We start from the raw sequence: 20,954 nt of genomic DNA, 5'->3' as shown, positions 1-20,954 counted from the left end.
CTGTACTGTACATCTCTCTCACTGTCTCAATGTCAACCCTTCTCTCTCCTTCTCTTTCTTTACCCCTCTGTTTATGTCTCTAGCTGTCCCTCTCTCCTTCTCTCTCTAGTCCACTTTTTACTGTCGGAACTCAATGTTTTTATTTCTCTTCATTAGTCCTGGGATCTGTCTATGGAAGGCTCTGTGTAGGAAGTGTGAGTAGGAGTACAGGGCAGGAAACTGTTACTGCACTGAGGCTTTCCAGTCTGTCTCGGGAGTGTATGAAAACCTGTCTGTGTAAGGTAATCGGGATGTGTGTGTGTGTGTCTGTGTGTATGTTCCTGAAGAATGTGTGCTAATGGGGATGTGTGTGTCTGTGATGAGTCACAGCCCTGCCTGCTGTGGTGTGGTGCTCAGGATGTAGCTGACTGCATGGCCAACTGGTTTGGTAGTGAAACTCCCTCCACTGTGGACACACACACACACACACACACACACACACACACACACACACACACACACACACACACACACACACACACACACACACACACACACACACACACACACACACACACACACACACACACACACACACACACACACACACACACACACACACACACACACACACACACACACACAGTCTGTTCCATCTAAACACTCTGACCCTTATCTTTGCACACAAGGGTCAGAGGCAGGGACATAAACAAACATTATCTGCTGCACAGACACACATCTTTAAGTTATTTTGGATAATTTGCAAACCCCATATTATTATGCACAAAGTCCCTACTCTCAGCTGTCTTGTTTTTTGTTGCTGCTAAAACCCATAAGAACTAGATCAGAGGACTGTCCTCTACTGTCGCTAGTGGCATGGTCCTCATATGGCCCATATCTAACTGACACAATATGTTTTTAGTACATTCATCCCCTAGTGTTTGTGTTCTCAAGTGACCACTGGAATGCATGATATGCATCCCAAATGGCACCCTATTCCCTACATAGTGCACTACTTTTGACCAGAGCACTATGGGCCCTGGTCAAAAGTAGTGCACTATATAGGGAATAGGGTGCCATTTGAGACTCAACCTAAACCTCTGGTCGTCTGTGGTCTCAGACCTCCGTGACAGGCTTGGTGTTTTAGACAGACACTAACGACGTCCTCCCACTGTGTTGATTGACACCAGCACTGCCAAAAAATTCAAATAAAGAATTAGTCACTTGCCTTTCGTGAACTAACACCTCACACTTATTTTCACCCCTACTAGCACTGAATTAGCTGATAGCTACTTTATTGAGGGAAAATGTACTTATTATGACTGATATGTGGTTGTCCCACCTAGCTATCTTGCAATGAATGCACTAACTGTAAGTCTCTCTGGATAAGAGTGTCTGCTAAACGACTAAAATGTAATTGTAAATGCAAAGACAGGGCCCAGGGGTCTTACTGAGGTCTGCAGACTTCGTTCCGATATGACAGTTATTCACGACAAAAAATGTGACTTGTGTTTGTCATTGTATGGACGTGTGAGGAGTTTATGTTGACCATGTGATCTGAAGAGGAAAAAAACTCTGGCCTCTAGTTCTATCACATGGTCAGGGAAAAATCCTGGTCCTACTTTTAAACACCTTTTTATATGGTTGTGGTTCTTCACTCATTGCCTGTGGAGAACAAGGAGTTTTCTTGATCATGTGATCAGACAAGGAATAACTCCAAGCCCTAGTTCTGTGTAATAGCTGGTCTGGCACAACAGGCAATGTGTCCCTGCCTCACCCTTTCTCCTGGTGTTTTGAGTTGATCTGAAATGTGGTCAGAGCATAACCAATCCAGCTCAGGCTGTCTTTACAGTAAACACTGTATCATGTGCATCTGCTGGCCCAGAGACAGAGACAGAGCTACAGAGACAGAACTACAGAGACAGAGCTACAGAGACAGAACTACAGAGACAGAGCTACAGAGCGACAGAGACAGAGCGACAGAGACAGAGCTACAGAGCGACAGAGACAGAGCAACAGAGACAGAGCGACAGAGACAGAGCTACAAAGACAGATACAGAGCTAAAGAGCTACAGATACAGAGCGACAGAGACAGAGCTACAGAGACAGAGCTACAGAGACAGAGCTACAGAGACAGAGCTACAAAGACAGATACAGAGCTACAGAGACAGATACAGAGCTACAGATACAGAGTGACAGAGACAGAACTACAGAGACAGAGCTACAGAGCGACAGAGACAGAGCGACAGAGACAGAGCGACAGAGACAGAGCGACAGAGACAGAGACAGAGCGACAGAGACAGAGCTACAGAGACAGAGACAGAGCTACAAAGACAGAGACAGAGCTACAGAGACAGATACAGAGCTACAGATACAGAGCGACAGAGACAGAGCTACAGAGACAGAGCTACAGAGACAGAGCGACAGAGACAGAGACAAAGCTACAAAGACAGATACAGAGCTACAGAGACAGATACAGAGCTACAGATACAGATACAGAGCGACAGAGACAGATACAGAGCGACAGAGACAGAGCTACAGAGACAGAGCTAGAGAGACAGAGCTAGAGAGACAGAGACAGAGCCTTAAAGACAGATACAGAGACAGATACAGAGCTACAGAGACAGAGCTACAAAGACAGATACAGAGCTACAGAGACAGATACAGAGACAGAGCTACAGAGACAGAGCTACAGAGACAGATACAGAGACAGAGCTACAGAGACAGAGCTACAGAGACAGCGCTACAGAGACAGAGCTACAGAGACAGATACAGAGCTACAGAGACAGAGCTACAGAGACAGAGCTAGAGACAGAGAGAGACAGAAAGAGAGAGAGACAGAGAGAGAGAGAGACAGAGAGCGAGACAGAGAAAGAGAAAGAGAAAGAGATAGACAGAGACAGTGACAGAGACAGAGAGAGACAGAGACAGAGATAGACAGACACAGAGATATACAGAGACAGAGTGGGCTACAGAGACATAGCTACAGAGAGAGAGCTACAGAGACAGAGCTACAGAGACAGATACAGAGCTACAGAGACAGAGCTACAGAGACAGAGAGAGACAGGAAGAGAGAGAGACAGAGAGAGAGACAGAGACAGAGACAGAGCGACAGAGACAGAGCTACAGAGACAGAGCGACAGAGACAGAGCGACAGAGACAGAGACAGAGCTACAAAGACAGATACAGAGCTACAGAGACAGATACAGAGCTACAGATACAGAGCGACAGAGCTACAGAGACAGAGCTACAGAGACAGAGCTACAGAGACAGAGCGACAGAGACAGAGACAGAGCTACAAAGACAGATACAGAGCTACAGAGACAGATACAGAGCTACAGATACAGAGTGACAGAGACAGAGCGACAGAGACAGAGCTACAAAGACAGATACAGAGTGACAGAGACAGATACAGAGCGACAGAGACAGATACAGAGCGACAGAGACAGAGCTACAGAGACAGAGCTAGAGAGACAGAGCTAGAGAGACAGAGACAGAGCTACAAAGACAGATACAGAGACAGATACAGAGCTACAAAGACAGATACAGAGCTACAGAGACAGATACAGAGACAGAGCTACAGAGACAGAGCTACAGAGACAGAGCTACAGAGACAGATACAGAGCTACAGAGACAGATACAGAGACAGAGCTACAGAGACAGAGCTACAGAGACAGCGCTACAGAGACAGAGCTACAGAGACAGATACAGAGCTACAGAGACAGAGCTACAGAGACAGAGCTACAGAGACAGAGAGAGACAGAAAGAGAGAGAGACAGAGAGAGAGAGACAGAGAGAGACAGAGAGCGAGACAGAGAAAGAGAAAGAGATAGACAGAGACAGAGACAGTGACAGAGACAGAGAGAGACAGAGACAGCGATAGACAGACACAGAGATATACAGAGACAGAGTGGGCTACAGAGACAGAGCTACAGAGAGAGAGCTACAGAGACAGAGCTACAGAGACAGATACAGAGTTACTGAGACAGAGCTACAGAGACAGAGCGACAGAGACAGAGCTACAAAGACAGATACAGAGCTACACAGACAGATACAGAGCTACAGATACAGAGCGACAGAGACAGAGCTACAGAGACAGATACAGAGTTACAGAGACAGAGCTACAGAGACAGAGCGACAGAGACAGAGACAGAGCTCCAAATACAGATACAGAGCTACAGAGACAGATACAGAGCTACAGATACAGAGCGACAGAGACATAGCTACAGAGACAGAGCTACAGAGACAGAGCTACAGAGACAGAGCGACAGAGACAGAGACAGAGCTACAAAGACAGATACAGAGCTACAGAGACAGATACGGAGCTACAGATACAGAGTGACAGAGACAGAGCGACAGAGACAGAGCTACAAAGACAGATACAGAGCGACAGAGACAGATACAGAGCGACAGATACAGATACAGAGCGACAGAGACAGATACAGAGCGACAGAGACAGAGCTACAGAGACAGAGCTAGAGAGACAGAGCTAGAGAGACAGAGACAGAGCTACAGAGACAGAGCTACATAGACAGAGCTAGAGAGACAGAGACAGAGCTACAAAGACAGATACAGAGACAGATACAGAGACAGAGCTACAGAGACAGCGCTACAGAGAAAGAGCTACAGAGACAGATACAGAGCTACAGAGACAGAGCTACAGAGACAGAGAGAGACAGAAAGAGAGAGACACAGAGAGAGAGAGACAGACAGACAGAGAGCGAGACAGAGAATGAGAAAGAGAAAGAGATAGACAGAGACAGTGACAGAGACAGAGAGAGACAGAGATAGACAGACACAGAGATATACCGAGACAGAGTGGGCTACAGAGACAGAGCTACAGAGAGAGAGCTACAGAGACAGAGCTACAGAGACAGATACAGAGCTACAGAGACAGAGCTACAGAGACAGAGCTACAGAGACAGAGAGAGACAGAAAGAGAGAGAGACAGAGAGAGAGACAGAGAGAGACAGAGACAGAGAGAGACAGAGACAGAGAGAGACAGAGACAGAGATAGACAGAGACAGAGTGGGCTACAGAGACAGAGCTACATTGAGAAATAGTAGAAGTCTACTCTACTGCATGGACACCGAGGACTGATGAGGAGCGGGAATTCTATGGATCTCATAACACATTCATAAGTCTTACATAATGCATTCATAAGCAGTACATAGCAGTACATAGCCAGATATAGAGACAGAGCTAGAGCTACAGCTCTGCATGGAGAGTATAAGGAGGATCAGTCTACTGCATGAAGAGTAGAAGGAGGATCAGTCTACTGCATGAAGCGTAGAAGGAGGATCAGTCTACTGCATGGAGAGTAGAAGGAGGATCAGACTACTGCATGGAGAGTAGAAGGAGGATCAGTCTACTGCATGGAGAGTAGAAGGAGGATCAGTCTACTGCATGAAGAGTAGAAGGAGGATCAGTCTACTGCATGAAGAGTAGAATGAGGATCAGTCTACTGTATGAAGAGTAGAAGGAGGATCAGTCTACTGCATGGAGAGTAGAAGGAGGATCAGTCTACTGCATGAAGAGTAGAAGGAGGATCCGTCTACTGCATGGAGAGTAGAAGGAGGATCAGTCTACTGCATGAAGAGTAGAAGGAGGATCAGTCTACTGCATGAAGGGTAGAAGGAGGATCAGTCTACTGCATGAAGAGTAGAATGAGGATCAGTCTACTGTATGAAGAGTAGAAGGAGGATCAGTCTACTGCATGGAGAGTAGAAGGAGGATCAGTCTACTGCATGAAGAGTAGAATGAGGATCAGTCTACTGTATGAAGAGTAGAAGGAGGATCAGTCTACTGCATGGAGAGTAGAAGGAGGATCAGTCTACTGCATGAAGAGTAGAAGGAGGATCCGTCTACTGCATGGAGAGTAGAAGGAGGATCAGTCTACTGCATGAAGAGTAGAAGGAGGATCAGTCTACTGCATGAAGAGTAGAATGAGGATCAGTCTACTGTATGAAGAGTAGAAGGAGGATCAGTCTACTGCATGGAGAGTAGAAGGAGGATCAGTCTACTGCATGAAGAGTAGAATGAGGATCAGTCTACTGCATGGAGAGTAGAATGAGGATCAGTCTACTGCATGAAGAGTAGAATGAGGATCAGTCTACTGTATGAAGAGTAGAAGGAGGATCAGTCTACTGCATGGAGAGTAGAAGGAGGATCAGTCTACTGCATGAAGAGTAGAAGGAGGATCCGTCTACTGCATGGAGAGTAGAAGGAGGATCAGTCTACTGCATGAAGAGTAGAAGGAGGATCAGTCTACTGCATGAAGAGTAGAATGAGGATCAGTCTACTGTATGAAGAGTAGAAGGAGGATCAGTCTACTGCATGGAGAGTAGAAGGAGGATCAGTCTACTGCATGAAGAGTAGAATGAGGATCAGTCTACTGCATGGAGAGTAGAATGAGGATCAGTCTACTGTATGAAGAGTAGAAGGAGGATCAGTCTACTGCATGGAGAGTAGAAGGAGGATCAGTCTACTGCATGGAGAGTAGAAGGAGGATCAGTCTACTGCATGAAGAGTAGAAGGAGGATCCGTCTACTGCATGGAGAGTAGAAGGAGGATCAGTCTACTGCATGAAGAGTAGAAGGAGGATCAGTCTACTGCATGAAGAGTAGAATGAGGATCAGTCTACTGTATGAAGAGTAGAAGGAGGATCAGTCTACTGCATGGAGAGTAGAAGGAGGATCAGTCTACTGCATGAAGAGTAGAATGAGGATCAGTCTACTGTATGAAGAGTAGAAGGAGGATCAGTCTACTGCATGGAGAGTAGAAGGAGGATCAGTCTACTGCATGAAGAGTAGAATGAGGATCAGTCTACTGCATGGAGAGTAGAATGAGGATCAGTCTACTGCATGGAGAGTAGAAGGAGGATCAGTCTACTGCATGGAGAGTAGAAGGAGGATCAGTCTACTGCATGAAGAGTAGAAGGAGGATCAGTCTACTGCATGAAGAGTAGAAGGAGGATCAGTCTACTGCATGGAGAGTAGAAGGAGGATCAGTCTACTGCATGAAGAGTAGAAGGAGGATCAGTCTACTGCATGGAGAGTAGAAGGAGGATCAGTCTACTGCATGGAGAGTATAAGGAGGATCATTCTACTGCATGAGAGTAGGAGGAGGATCAGGCTACTGCATGGAGAGTAGAAGGAGGATCAGTCTACTGCATGGAGAGTAGGAGGATCAGTCTACTGCATGAAGAGTAGAAGGAGGATCAGTCTACTGCATGGAGAGTAGAAGTAGGATCAGTCTACTGCATGGAGAGTAGGAGGATCAGTGTACTGCATGAAGAGTAGAAGGAGGATCAGTCTACTGCATGGAGAGTAGAAGGAGGATCAGTCTACTGCATGGAGAGTAGAACGAGGATCAGTCTACTGCATGAAGTTTAGAAGGAGGATCAGTCTACTGCATGAAGCATTGACAGATAACTGGTGACGGTCTGGTCAGGAGAGGAGATCAGAGTATTCACAAAGCATCTCAAATTAGGAGTGCTGATACATGCTCAGTTTTGCCTTTTAGATTACAATGATAATATGGACAGGGAAAACATGATCAGCACTGCTACTCTGAGATGTTTGATATGGCCCCAGGAATCTTCAGCCTCCCTAGCAGTAAAAATAGGCGTTGCAAGTAACAGATTACATTTAACACATTTCTTTAAAAATCTCTGACAGCCTCAGTTTACTGGAGTAAAAAACATCCCATAGATAGATAATCTGGAAGGGAACTGGCCAAATAATGTGTTACCATGACATTGTTGTCATCATGATAGCTTTGTGATTGCGTCATCGCGTCGTCTTCCATGCGTATGGACTGTCTGCTGGTCTAAGAGCCAGGCCATGTCACTGTTTCCAGCTTTTCTCTCTCTATCTATCTCTCACTCACTCTCCCTCCCTTTTCGCTCTCCCTCTCCCTCTCTCTCTTTCTGTCCCTCCCTCCTTCCTTCCCTTCTTCCATCTCCCTCTCTCTCTCCCTCTCCATCACAGGGGGAGATGTTGTGTTGACTGTGGTTAGGTCATGTTGTTGTTAAACTGCTGGGCAGTAACAGCCTATCATAGTGAGCTGCTGGACAGTGACAGCCTATCATAGTGAGCTGCTGGACAGTGACAGCCTATCATAGTGAGCTGGTAGACAGTGACAGCCTATCATAGTGAGGCCTTGGCTGCTCGTCCTCAATGACGCAAGGCGTTGGCGTAGGTTTAGACTGGGCCAGATGCTGATGATTAGGCTTCTCATTACTCACACTGGACGAACAGACAGACGGGACCAAGGGTACACATCCTACACCTCTCTCAACCCCCCTACACTCCTCCACACACACACGAAAACGCACACACGCTTGGACGCAGGCACGCACACACCTCTCCACCACCCTACACTCCTCTCCGCCTCCTTATACCCATCTCTACTCCCTGAATTCTCGCCCTCCCCTTGAAATCTGGGACCAGCTCAAAAAAGTGCATTCTTAGGGATCCCTGAGGAGCAGTGTTTGTTTTATTAGACTACAGTAGGTTGTAGTACAGGGTGATTTGCGTCTGATGGGTGGGGTTCAGATTCTAACGTGACATCAGCTAAACGCATCAACCGTCAGCCAATGGGAGTTTAGCCAATGCCAGTCAAGCTCCCTAATTGGTTAGTTTTGGCAGCACGTACGCACGTGTGGTGATTTATCCCCGCAATGACATCAATCGTTCTTTTATTTGCGACACTAGGGGAAGAAAATGTAACTTTTACTCCTTGTTGCTGTTGTAGTGGCCTGGCCTAGATGAAGCACTGCCGGTATGGGACTGCATCCCAAATGGCACCTTATTCCCTACATAGTGCACTACTTTTGTCCAAAGCCATATGGGCCCTGGTCAAAAGTAGTGCACTAGATAGAGAATAGAGTGCCATTTGGGACGCAGCCAGTATGAACTCAGTATGATGAGCGCACACACACACTCTCGTGAGCCTTATTTCATGGCTGACGGAGTATGTGTGTGTGTGTGTGTGTGTTTGACAGAGTGCATGTGTGAAGGCCGAAAAGCCTTCTCCTCTCTCAGTCTCAGTTTCTCAACTCATTCAGTGTTACAATATGCATAGGAAAATACTGTATGACATGCAAACTGGCTTAGAAAGAGGAGAATAGAAACCAGGAGCTACTCCGGGATGCTGACCTTCTAGGCAGAGTTGCAAAGAAAAAGCCATATCTCAGACTGGCCAATAAAAAGAAAAGATTAAGATGGGCAGTCTGAGATATGGCTTTTTCTTTGCAACTCTGCCTAGAAGGTCAGCATGCCGTAGTCGCCTCTTCACTGTTGACGTTGAGGCTGGTGTTTTGCGGGTACTATTTAATGAAGCTGCCAGTTGAGGACCTGTGAGGCGTCTGTTTCTCAAACTAGACACTAATGTATTTGTCCTTTTGCTCAGTTGTGCACCGGGGCCTCCCACTCATCTTTCTATTCTGGTTAGAGCCAGTTTGCGCTGTTCTGTGAAGGGAGTAGTACACAGCGTTGTACAAGATCTTCAGTTTCTTGGCAATTTCTCGCATGGAATAGCCTTCATTTCTCAGAACAAGAATAGACTGACAAGTTTCAGGAGAAAGTTATTTGTTTCTGGCCATTTTGAGCCTGTAATCGAACCCACAATTACTGATGCTCCAGATATTCAACTAGTCTCAAGAAGGCCAGTTTTATTGCTTCTTTAATCAGCACAACAGTTTTCAGCTGTGCTAACATCATTGCAAAAGGGTTTTCTAATAATCAATTAGCCTTTTAAAATGATAAACTTGGATTAGCAAACACAACGAGCCATTGGAACACAGCACTGATGGTTGCTGATAATGGGCCTCTGTACGCCTATGTAGATATTCCATAAGAAAATCAGCCGTTTCCAGCTACAATAGCCATTTACAACATTAACAATGTCTACACTGTATTTCTGATCAATTTGATGTTATTTTAATGGACAAAGAAATTGCTTTTCTTTCGAAAACAAGGACATTTCTAAGTGACCCCAAACTTTTGAACGGAAGTGTAGCTAAAACGACCATCTAAACCTCTCTGTCTTGTAATCCCAGGCAAGGCCTAAAGGTGAGGGTCTAACTCCGTACCAGGGGAAGAAGAGGTGTTTCGGAGAGTACAAATGTCCGAAGTGTAAGAGGAAGTGGATGAGCGGCAACTCCTGGGCCAACATGGGACAAGAATGTATCAAGTGCCACATCAACGTCTACCCACACAAGCAGGTAGGACAACGTGTGTGTGTGCATGTGTTTGTGCATGTGCATGAGCATGTGCATGTTTCTGTGTCTGCATTTATGTGTGTGTGTGCGCTCGTGAGCTCTGTGTGTGTGTGTGTGTGTGTCACGATCGTTGAGAGACGGGTCAGACCAAGGTGCAGCGTGAAAAGCGTACATGTTTATTAACTCAATAAACATACAAACAAAACAAGAAACAACGTAACGTGAAGTCCTCAGGCTAAACACACACCAGCCTGACATGGAACAAGATCCCACAACTAAGGTAGGCAACCAGGCTACTTAAGTATGATCCCCAATCAGAGACAACGAGCGACAGCTGCCTCTGATTGGGAATCATACCCGGCCAGACATAGACACACAACCTAGAACTGCAACATAGAAATAGACTAACTAGAACGTAAACATAGAATATATAACATAGAAACTCACGCCCTGACCAAACCAACTAAAGACAACAGGCCTCTCACGGCCAGGGCGTGACAGTGTGTGTATGTGTGTAGCTGGTCTGCACTCAAAAAGGAGATTCAAGGTTTCTTTTTAGTATTTATTTCATTCAGTGGTAGGTAGATAGACGACCTTGCATGTTGTGAAGAAATATGCAATGTGTTCTTAATCATTATTACACCACACTCAGAATATGGTTTGACGCTACGCCACCTCAACCTCTGTAGTCAGGGTTTGGAAGGGAAAGCATATAAACTGAGGAGGTGTGTTATGGCCACTCTGGTCAAAAGTAGTGCACTATATAGGGAATGGGTGCCATTTGGCACACAACTGTCGCTGCTTACAGTTTCTAGGCTGTTCCCAACTTGCCTGATTAAAATAGAGTAAAATAAAGAGTGATTCAGAGTAAGAGTGCTGATCTAGGATCAGTTTGCATTTTAGATCACAATGATTAAGATTGTTTGGACAGGGGGGACCTGATCCTAGATCAGCAATCCTACTCTGAGACACTTTGTGAATAGAGCTCTGTCACTTGTAAAACTATTCATCTCAACAGCAATAAATTCCAAGAAACGGTTTAACTATACTCAACAAAAATATAAATGCAACATGTAAAGTGTTCGTCCCATGTTTCATGAGCTGAAATAAATGATTGCATGATAATTACACAGGTGCACCTTGAGCTGGGGACAATAAAAGTCCACTCTAAAATGTGCAGTTTTGTCACACAACACAATGCCACAAATGTTGCAAGTTTTGAGGGAACGTGCAATTGGCATGCTGACAGCAGGAATGTCCACCAGAGTTGTTGCCAGAGAATTTAATGTTAATTTCTCTACCATAGACTTTTAGAGAATTTGTCAGTACGTCCAACCGGCCTCACAACCGCAGACCACATGTAACCACGCCAGCCCAGGACCTCGACATCCAGCTTCATCACTTGCGGGATCGTCTGGGACCAGCCACCCGGACAGCTGATGAAACTGTGGGTTTGCACAACCAAAGAATTTCTGCACAAACAGAAACAGTCTCAGGGAAGCTCATCTGCGTGCTTGTCGTCCTCACCAGGGTCTTGACCTGACTGCAGTTCGGCATCGTAACCGACTTCAGTGGGCAAATGTTCACCTTCGATGTCCACTGGCATGCTGGAGAAGTGTGCTCTTCACGGTTGAATCCTGGTTTCAACCGTGCCGGGCAGATGGCAAACAGCATGTATGGTGTTGTATGGGCAAGTGGTTTGCTGATGTCAACGTTGTGAACAGACTGCCCCATGGTGGCGTTGGGGTTATGGTATGGGCAGGCATAAGTTACGGACAACAAAGACAATAGCATTTTATCGATGGCAATTTGAATGCACAAAGATACCGTGACAAGATCCTGAGGCCCATTGTTGTGCCATTCATCAGCCTCCATCACCTCATGTTTCAGCATGATAATGCACGGCCCCATGTTGCAAGGATCTGCTAGAAGCTGAAAATGTCCCAGTTCTTCCATGGCCTGCATACTCACCAGACATGTCACCCATTTAGCATTTTTGGGATGCTCTGGATCGACGTGTACGACAGCTTGTTCCCGCCAATATCCAGCAACTTTGCACAGCCATTGAAGAGGAGTGGGACAACATTCCACAGGCCACAATCAACGGCCTGATCAACTCTATGCGAAGGAGATGTGTCACGCTGCATGACGCAAATGGTGGTCACACCAGATATTTACTGGTATTCTGATCCACGCCCCTACCTTTTTTTAAAGGTATCTGTGGCCGACAGATGCATATCTGTATTCCCAGTCATGTGAAATCCATAGATTAGGGCCTAATGAATTAATTTCAATTGACTGATTTCCTTATATGAACTGTAACTCAGTAAAATCTTCGAAATTATTGCATATTGTGTTTATATTTTTGTTCAGTGTAGATGTTATAAGTAATTGTCCAAATATGTGACCCCCTGCCATGAAATAATCCTTAATTAAATTAACTTGGAAAAGTGTAAATGTTTTGCTTATTGAGTTGAGGGAAAAAATTGCTTTTGACAGAATTCAGTGTCTATTATCCCCAGCGCAACAAATGACATGTAACTTCTAGTTACCAAATGGCACCCTATTCCCAACATAGTGTCACTGGGCACTGGTCAACAGTAGTGCACTATATAGGTAATAGAGTACCATTTGGGACGTAGACCTACCCTGGCCATCTCTCTATCAGTAATTGTAAAGTGACGGGTGTTCCTTCCTCAAAGCCACAGTAGAGACAGTGTTTAGTCCTCATGCTGAGCTCTTCAAAGCTGCCTCACAAACATTTCATTTTTAGAGATACCTTTTCTCAAGTAGGCTACACCTTCACTCTCTGATATTAAAGGGGCAACCTGGGATTGCATTTCTCCAGCCCCATCCCACCAAGTGGCAAGGTGACCACTTTGTTGTTGTTGTTGCTTGAATCTCAGATTGCCCCTTAAAACCATTGTTCAAAGAGTGCAAGAAGATGGAAAATTTAAAGCAGCTGTTGGGCTCTGTATACAGTACATTCTATTGTATTTCTCAATAGTGATGATTGGCCATTTAGCTGTTACTCCCGCCCAGAGTTGGAATAATCGGCCTATGTCAAAACGACCTCTAGTCCCTACCCACAATTCTTGAACTTTTTGAGATCTGAGAGGGTTGGATAGCAATTTCACAAACGATTATAGTGCACTACTTTTGTCTAAAGCCCTATGGGCCCTGGGTCAAAAGTAGTGCACTATATAGGGGATAGGGTTTCATTTGGGATGATGACATAGTATAACTTCCTAATCCTCTTTGATCTACACAAGTGCATAGGCCATAGGGGCTAGGGGATAGGACTTAGGGGATAGGGCTTAGGGGCTAGGGGATAGGCCATAGGGGCTAGGGATAGGGCTTAGGGGCTAGGGGATAGGCCATAGGGGATAGGGCATATGGGCTAGGGGATAGGGCTTAGGAGCTAGGGGATAGGCCATAGGGGATAGGGCGTAGGGGCTAGGGGATAGGGGTTAGGGGCTAGGGCTTAGGGGATAGGGCTTAGGGGCTAGGGGATAGGGCTTAGGAGCTAGGGGATAGGCCATAGGGGCTAGGGGATAGGGCTTAGGGGATAGGGCTTAGGGGCTAGGGGATAGGGCTTAGGGGCTAGGCGATAGGGCTTAGGGGCTAGGGAATAGGGCTTAGGGGCTAGCGGATAGGGCTTAGGGGCTAGGGGCTAGGCCATAGGGGCTAGGGGATAGGGCTTAGGGGATAGGGCTTAGGGGCTAGGGGATAGGGCTTAGGGGCTAGGCGATAGGGCTTAGGGGCTAGGGAATAGGGCTTAGGGGCTAGCGGATAGGGCTTAGGGGCTAGGGGATAGGCCATAGGGGCTAGGGGATAGGGCTTAGGGGCTAGGGGATAGGGCTTAGAGGCTAGGGGATAGGGCTTAGGGGCTAGGAGTTGCTTGTTGCTTTGGGTTTGGACATGCAGCTATACTTTGCATGGCTCTTCATCCATTCTTCAATGCCATTGAAGGTTATACTATACTGTAGCTATGGTTACAGTCACAACACCATAGACATACAGATAACTAACTGTGCGTCAATGATAGAAAGCTTCAAGTAATATCAGGCGACTTCCTTAGATCAAACGGATGATGCGAAAGTATCACGTCACCATGAAAGGGCAGCCGTCACAGTGATTATTCTCACCAAAACGGCAGAGAAAAGTCTCTGTTCAATGGAACTTGCTGGTGGGAAAAGCATGCGCTTTTCTCTCTCTCTGTGTGTGTGTGTGTGTGCTTGGTGTTGTGGCTAGTACCACACTTGCAGGCAAATTCCACACATTTGCAATGTCACCCACTTCACATATTTCCCCCTGTCAGCGTTTGAGAATGGACAGCTAACCCCCACGTACTGTACAACACACACACACACACACACACACACACACACACACACACACACACACACACACACACACACACACACACACACACACACACACACACACACACACACACACACACACACACACACACACACACACACACACACACACACACACACACACACACACACACACACACACACACACACACAGAGAGCTTGGCTCTAACAGAAAGGACTGAGGGAAATGAATTATACATTGTGTATTTTTCTTATCCCCCGACATTGGTATCTGATTCCCAGATATGCTTTAAACTGCAAGTCTTCATGTCCTCAACAGTTTCTGTTAGGTGATGAGGTAAAGAACTATCCTGACCTGAGTCCTGACCTTCACAATAGCATCAAATATTGTACTACATTAATGCCGGGCAGACCATTATACATCATTATGCCACCGTTTTCTCTAGCCCCACGAGTCTGTGACAGGTTCAAGCTCAAGATCAGAGTGAAACAATCAGATTAACAATAACAGATGAGTTACACATATATCCTCTATAGTCTTCTATAGTCTTCTAGATCCTCTATCTGTTCTATAGTCTTCTAGATCCTCTATCTGTTCTATAGTCTTCTATATTCTTCTAGATCCTCTATCTGTTCTATAGTCTTCTAGAACCTCTATCTGTTCTATAGTCTTCTAGATTCTCTATCTATTCTATAGTCTTCTAGACCCGATATCTGTTCTATAGTCTTCTAGAACCTCTATCTGCTCTATAGTCTTCTATAGTCTTCTAGATCCTCTATCTGTTCTATAGTCTTCTAGAGCCTCTATCTGTTCTATAGTATTCTATAGTCTTCTATAGTATTCTATAGTCTTCTAGATCCTCTATCTGTTCTATAGTGTTCTAGATCCTCTATCTGTTCTATAGTCTTCTAGATCCTCTATCTGTTATATAGCCTAGAGCCTCTATCTGTTCTATAGCCTTCTAGATCCTCTATCTGTTCTATAGTCTTCTATATCCTCTATCTGTCCCCGAGTGGCGCAGTGGTCTAAGGCACTGCAGCGCAGTGTAAGCTGTGTCACTAGAGATCCTGGTTCGAATCCAGGCTCTGTCGTAACCGGCCGCGACCGGGAGACCAATGGGGCGGCGCACAATTGGCCCAGCGTCGTCCAGGGTAGGGGAGGGAATGGCCGGCAGGGGTGTAGCTCAGTTGGTAGAGCATGGCGTTTGCAATGCCAGGGTTGTGGGTTTGATTCCCACAGGGTACCAGTATAAAAAAATAATGTATGCACTCACTAACTGTAAGTCGCTCTGGATAAGAGCGTCTGCTAAATGACTAAAATGTAAATGTAAAAAAATGTAAATCTGTTATATAGTGTTCTAGACCCTCTATCTGTTCTATAGTCTTCTAGATCCTCCATATGTTCTATAGTGTTCTAGATCCTCTTTCTGCTCTATAGTCTTCTAGAACCTCTATCTGTTCTATAGTCTTCTAGATTCTCTATCTATTCTATAGTCTTCTAGACCCGATATCTGTTCTATAGTCTTCTAGAATCTCTATCTGCTCTATAGTCTTCTATAGTCTTCTAGATCCTCTATCTGTTCTATAGTCTTCTAGAGCCTCTATCTATTCTATAGTCTTCTATAGTATTCTATAGTCTTCTAGATCCTCTATCTGTTCTATAGTCTTCTAGATCCTCTATCTGTTATATAGCCTAGAGCCTCTATCTGTTCTATAGCCTTCTAGATCCTCTATCTGTTCTATAGTCTTCTATATCCTCTATCTGTTATATAGTGTTCTAGACCCTCTATCTGTTCTATAGTCTTCTAGATCCTCCATATGTTCTATAGTGTTCTAGATCCTCTTTCTGCTCTATAGTCTTCTAGACCCTCTATCTGTTCTATAGTCTTCTATATCCTCTATCTGTTATATAGTGTTCTAGACCCTCTATCTGTTCTATAGTCTTCTAGATCCTCTATATGTTCTATAGTGTTCTAGATCCTCTATCTGTTCTATAGTCTTCAATAGTCTTCTAGATCCTCTATCTGTTCTATAGTCTTCTAGATCCTCTATCTGCTCTATAGTCTTCTATAGTCTTCTAGATCCTCTATCTGTTCTATAGTCTTCTAGATCCTCTATCTGTTCTATAGTATTCTATAGTCTTCTATAGTCTTCTAGATCCTCTATCTGTTCTATAGTGTTCTAGATCCTCTATCTGTTCTATAGTTTTCTAGATCCTCTATCTGTTCTATAGTCTTCTAGATCCTCTATCTGTTCTATAGTCTTCTAGATCCTCTATCTGTTCTATAGTATTCTATAGTCTTCTATAGTCTTCTAGATCCTCTATCTGTTCTATAGCCTTCTAGAACCTCTATCTGTTCTATAGTCTTCTAGATCCTCTATCTGTTCTATAGTCTTCTATAGTCTTCTAGATCCTCTATCTGTTCTATAGTCTTCTAGATCCTCTATCTGTTATATAGCCTTCTAGAGCTTCTATCTGTTCTATAGCCTTCTAGATCCTCTATCTGTTCTATAGTCTTCTAGATCCTCTATCTGTTATATAGCCTTCTAGAGCTTCTATCTGTTCTATAGCCTTCTAGATCCTCTATCTGTTCTATAGTCTTCTAGATCCTCTATCTGTTCTATAGTCTTCTAGATCCTCTATCTGTTCTATAGTCTTCTAGATCCTATATCTGTTATATAGCCTTCTAGAGCTTCTATCTGTTCTATAGCCTTCTAGATCCTCTATCTGTTCTATAGTCTTCTAGATCCTCTATCTGTTATATAGTGTCTAGATCCTCTATCTGTTCTATAGTCTTCTAGATCCTCTATCTGTTCTATAGTCTTCTAGATCCTCTATCTGTTCTATAGTCTTCTAGATCCTCTATCTGTTCTATAGTCTTCTAGACCCTCTATCTGTTCTATAGTCTTCTAGAGCCTCTATCTGTTCTATAGTCTTCTAGAGCCTCTATCTGTTCTATAGTCTTCTAGATCCTCTATCTGTTCTATAGTCGTCTAGATCCTCTATCTGTTCTATAGTCTTCTAGATCCTCTCTGTTCTATAGTCTTCTAGAACCTCTATATGTTCTATAGTCTTCTAGAGCCTCTATCTGTTCTATAGTCTTCTAGATCCTCTATCTGTTCTATAGTCTTCTAGATCCTCTATCTGTTCTATAGTCTTCTAGATCCTCTATATGTTCTATAGTCTTCTAGAACCTCTATCTGTTCTATAGTCTTGTAGAACCTCTATCTGTTCTATAGTCTTCTAGATCCTCTATATGTTCTATAGTCTTCTAGATTCTCTATATGTTCTATAGTCTTCTAGATCCTCTATCTGTTCTATAGTCTTCTAGATCCTCTATCTGTTCTATAGTCTTCTAGATCCTCTATCTGTTCTATAGTCTTCTAGATCCTCTATCTGTTATATAGTGTTCTAGCCCTCTATCTGTTCTATAGTCTTCTAGATCCTCTATATGTTCTATAGTGTTCTAGATCCTCTATCTGCTCAATAGTCTTCTAGACCCTCTATCTGTTCTATAGTCTTCTAGATCCTCTATCTGTTCTATAGTGTTCTAGAGCCTCTATCTGTTCTATAGTCTTCTAGATCCTCTATCAGTTCCAAGGTCTTATATATTCTGCTATAGTCTTCTAGAACCTCTATCTGTTCTATAGTCTTCTAGATTCTCTATCTGCTCTATAGTTTTCCATAGTCTTTTAAAACCTCTCTATGTATTATAGTTCCGTGTAGCTCAGTTGGTAGAGCATGGCGCTTGCAACGCCATGGGTGTGGGTTCGATTCCCACGGGGGGCCAGTATGAAAAATGTATGCACTCACTAACTGTAAGTCGCTCTGGATAAGAGCGTCCGCTAAATGACATAAATGTAAAATGTAATAGTCTTCTAGATCCTCTATCTGTTCTATAGTCTTTTAGATCCTCTATCAGTTATATAGTCTTCTAGATCCTCTATCTGTTCTATAGTCTTTTAGATCCTCTATCAGTTCTATAGTCTTCTAGATCCTCTATCTGTTCTATAGTCTTTTAGATCCTCTATCAGTTCTATAGTTTTCTAGATCCTCTATTTGTTCAATAGTCTTCTAGACCCTCTATCTGCTCTATAGTGTTCTAGAACCTCTATCTGTTCTATAGTATTCTATAGTCTTCTAGATTTGCTTCTATAATTTTCATATTTCATGACTTTAAGATAGGATATCTATGGCCGGACAGAATCTGTCTCTGGAATGAAAAACATTTTTATCCATTAAATAAAGATACAGTCCAACCGGACCGATTCAGTCATTCAGTGCAAAACCCAAGATGTTTAACTACCAGATCCTTTCTCCTACGAAACATATACTTTTAGTCATCAAGTACTGTACATCATATTTTGGAAGCCAAACCTAACATTGTGGGTATGTTTGATATGTATTTCATGTTATTATCAGTTAGCCTTTAAAGCTAGTGGCAGACAGTCAAGGTGAAGGCTGGCTGCATTGCCTCCTTGCGCTGGTCCTTGGCAACCTGGGCCTGTATTTATAAAGTGTCTCAGAGTAGGAATGCTGATCTAGGATCAGGTCCGTTCTGTCCATATAATCTTAATCACTGTGATCTAACCTTAGATCAGAGATGCTTTATGAATACGAGCTCTGGTTTTGACAAGTTATAGAATCAGTCTGAGACCCTCTGTCTGGAAACAATAACAGGATCATAAAAAAAACTCTAACAACAATGGGTGGGAAAGTAAATGATTGCAGAGTAATGTATGTGATTGACATCCAACAAACCGTTGGTGCTGAATGATACCCTCTGTTGTCCTTCATAGCCTTTCCAAGAAACCGATTATTCTCAGTGGTGTAGCTGGTATTTTCATGCAGGTTTGTATCAGTAAACATGTGCCTTGGACCTCTTTCTGTAATTATACCGTGTGCCGTGTTAGAGAGAGAGTTTATGTCCCAAATGGCGCCCATAAGGCTCTGATCAAAAGTAATGCACTACATAGGGAACAGGGTGCCATTCTGGACGCAGACTCTGTAATTATATTGTGTGAGCGAGAGAGGGAGATCTGTTAGGGTTGTTTGCCACAGCTCTGAAACCAATAACACAAAGTACACTGACTCTAGGTCTGAAACCAATAACACAAAGTACACTGACTCTAGGTCTGAAACCAATAACACAAAGTACACTGACTAGGTCTTAAACCAATAACACAAAGTACACTGACTCTAGGTCTGAAACCAATAACACAAAGTACACTGACTCTAGGTCTGAAACCAATAACACAAAGTACACTGACTCTAGGTCTGAAACCAATAACACAAAGTACACTGACTCTAGGTCTGAAAACATTCAGGGTTAGCTCTTGTGGCCAAATCATTGAGCATTTGGGATACAACAGAGCTGGTCTGAGTAGTACCCAAACAAACTGCTGGCAGAAAGAAGGCTTGGTATGTGTGTGTGTGTGTGTGTTGAATTGGCAGTGTGTGGTTAGCACCCACTTTAGAACTGAGATGAACTCTGTTCCCCCGGCCATGTTATCGCCATAGCAAACACTTTTGTATAGCAAACACTTTTGTATAACAAACTTTTTCTAGTGTGTATATTTGTATGTGATGACTCTCTCACCTCTCTTTCTCTACCACCCTCCCTCTCTCTCATCCCTCTTTCTCTACCCACTCTCCCCAACTCTCTCCCCCTCTCTCTCCCTTCCTCTTTCCCTCTCATCCTTCCATCCCTCCTCCCTCCCTTAGCGTCCGTTGGAGAAGCCTGATGGCCTGGACGTCTCAGACCAGAGTAAGGAGCACCCTCAGCACCTGTGTGAGAAATGCAAAGTCCTGGGCTACTACTGCCGACGAGTGCAATAATACCTTAATAACCCCAACTGTCTAATTCCCGCAAAAAGAGAGGAACCATCGCGTGTCCCCCTCCTCCTTCTCCCTCAGAGAGAAACCTAGAAACCCTCCAGTACTGCCTTCCCATTTGCCTCTTCCCCCTCCTTGGAAAGAGCGGAACCTCACTGTCCCCACCAATACTGCCTCCCTTGCCTCACTCCTCCCCTCCCTCTCTTCCCCCCCCCCCATCACCTCTCCCTCCCCTCTCCCCATCACCTCTCCCTCCCCATCACCTCTCCCTCCCCTCTCCCCATCACCTCTCCCTCCCCATCACCTCTCCCTCCCCTCTTCTAGATCCTCTATCTGTTCTATAGTCCTCTAGAGCCTCTATCTGTTCTATAGTCTTTTAGGTCCTCTATCTGCTCTATAATATCCCATAGTCTTTTAAAACCTCTATATGTTCTATAGTCTTCTATATGTCTTCTAGATCCTCTAACTGTTCTATAGTATTCTATAGTATTTTAGAACCTCTATTTGTTCTATAGTCTATTAGATCCTCCCTCCCCTCTCCCTCCCCATCACCTCTCCTTCTCCTCTC

The 20,954-nt window shown here is 44.3% G+C and overlaps 1 protein-coding gene across 1 annotated transcript in view; it reads left to right on the top strand.

Moving 5' to 3' along the window:
• Nucleotides 1–20,524, top strand: part of zcchc24 (zinc finger, CCHC domain containing 24) — a 55,854-nt gene extending 35,330 nt beyond the window's left edge. The window contains exons 3-4 of the mRNA XM_084153144.1: nt 10,043–10,207; nt 20,276–20,524. Coding sequence (XP_084009270.1) covers nt 10,043–10,207; nt 20,276–20,389 — 279 coding nt within the window. The 3' untranslated portion in view covers nt 20,390–20,524. The remainder of the gene's footprint in view (nt 1–10,042; nt 10,208–20,275) is intronic.
• Nucleotides 20,525–20,954: the final 430 nt, after the last annotated feature.

The sequence above is a fragment of the Coregonus lavaretus genome, assembly GCF_964263955.1.
Source record: "Coregonus lavaretus genome assembly, chromosome: 36".
NCBI classification, from domain to species: domain Eukaryota; kingdom Metazoa; phylum Chordata; class Actinopteri; order Salmoniformes; family Salmonidae; genus Coregonus; species Coregonus lavaretus.
Note: the sequence above shows the minus strand (reverse complement) of the source record. Positions and strands in the feature narration are given on the sequence as shown.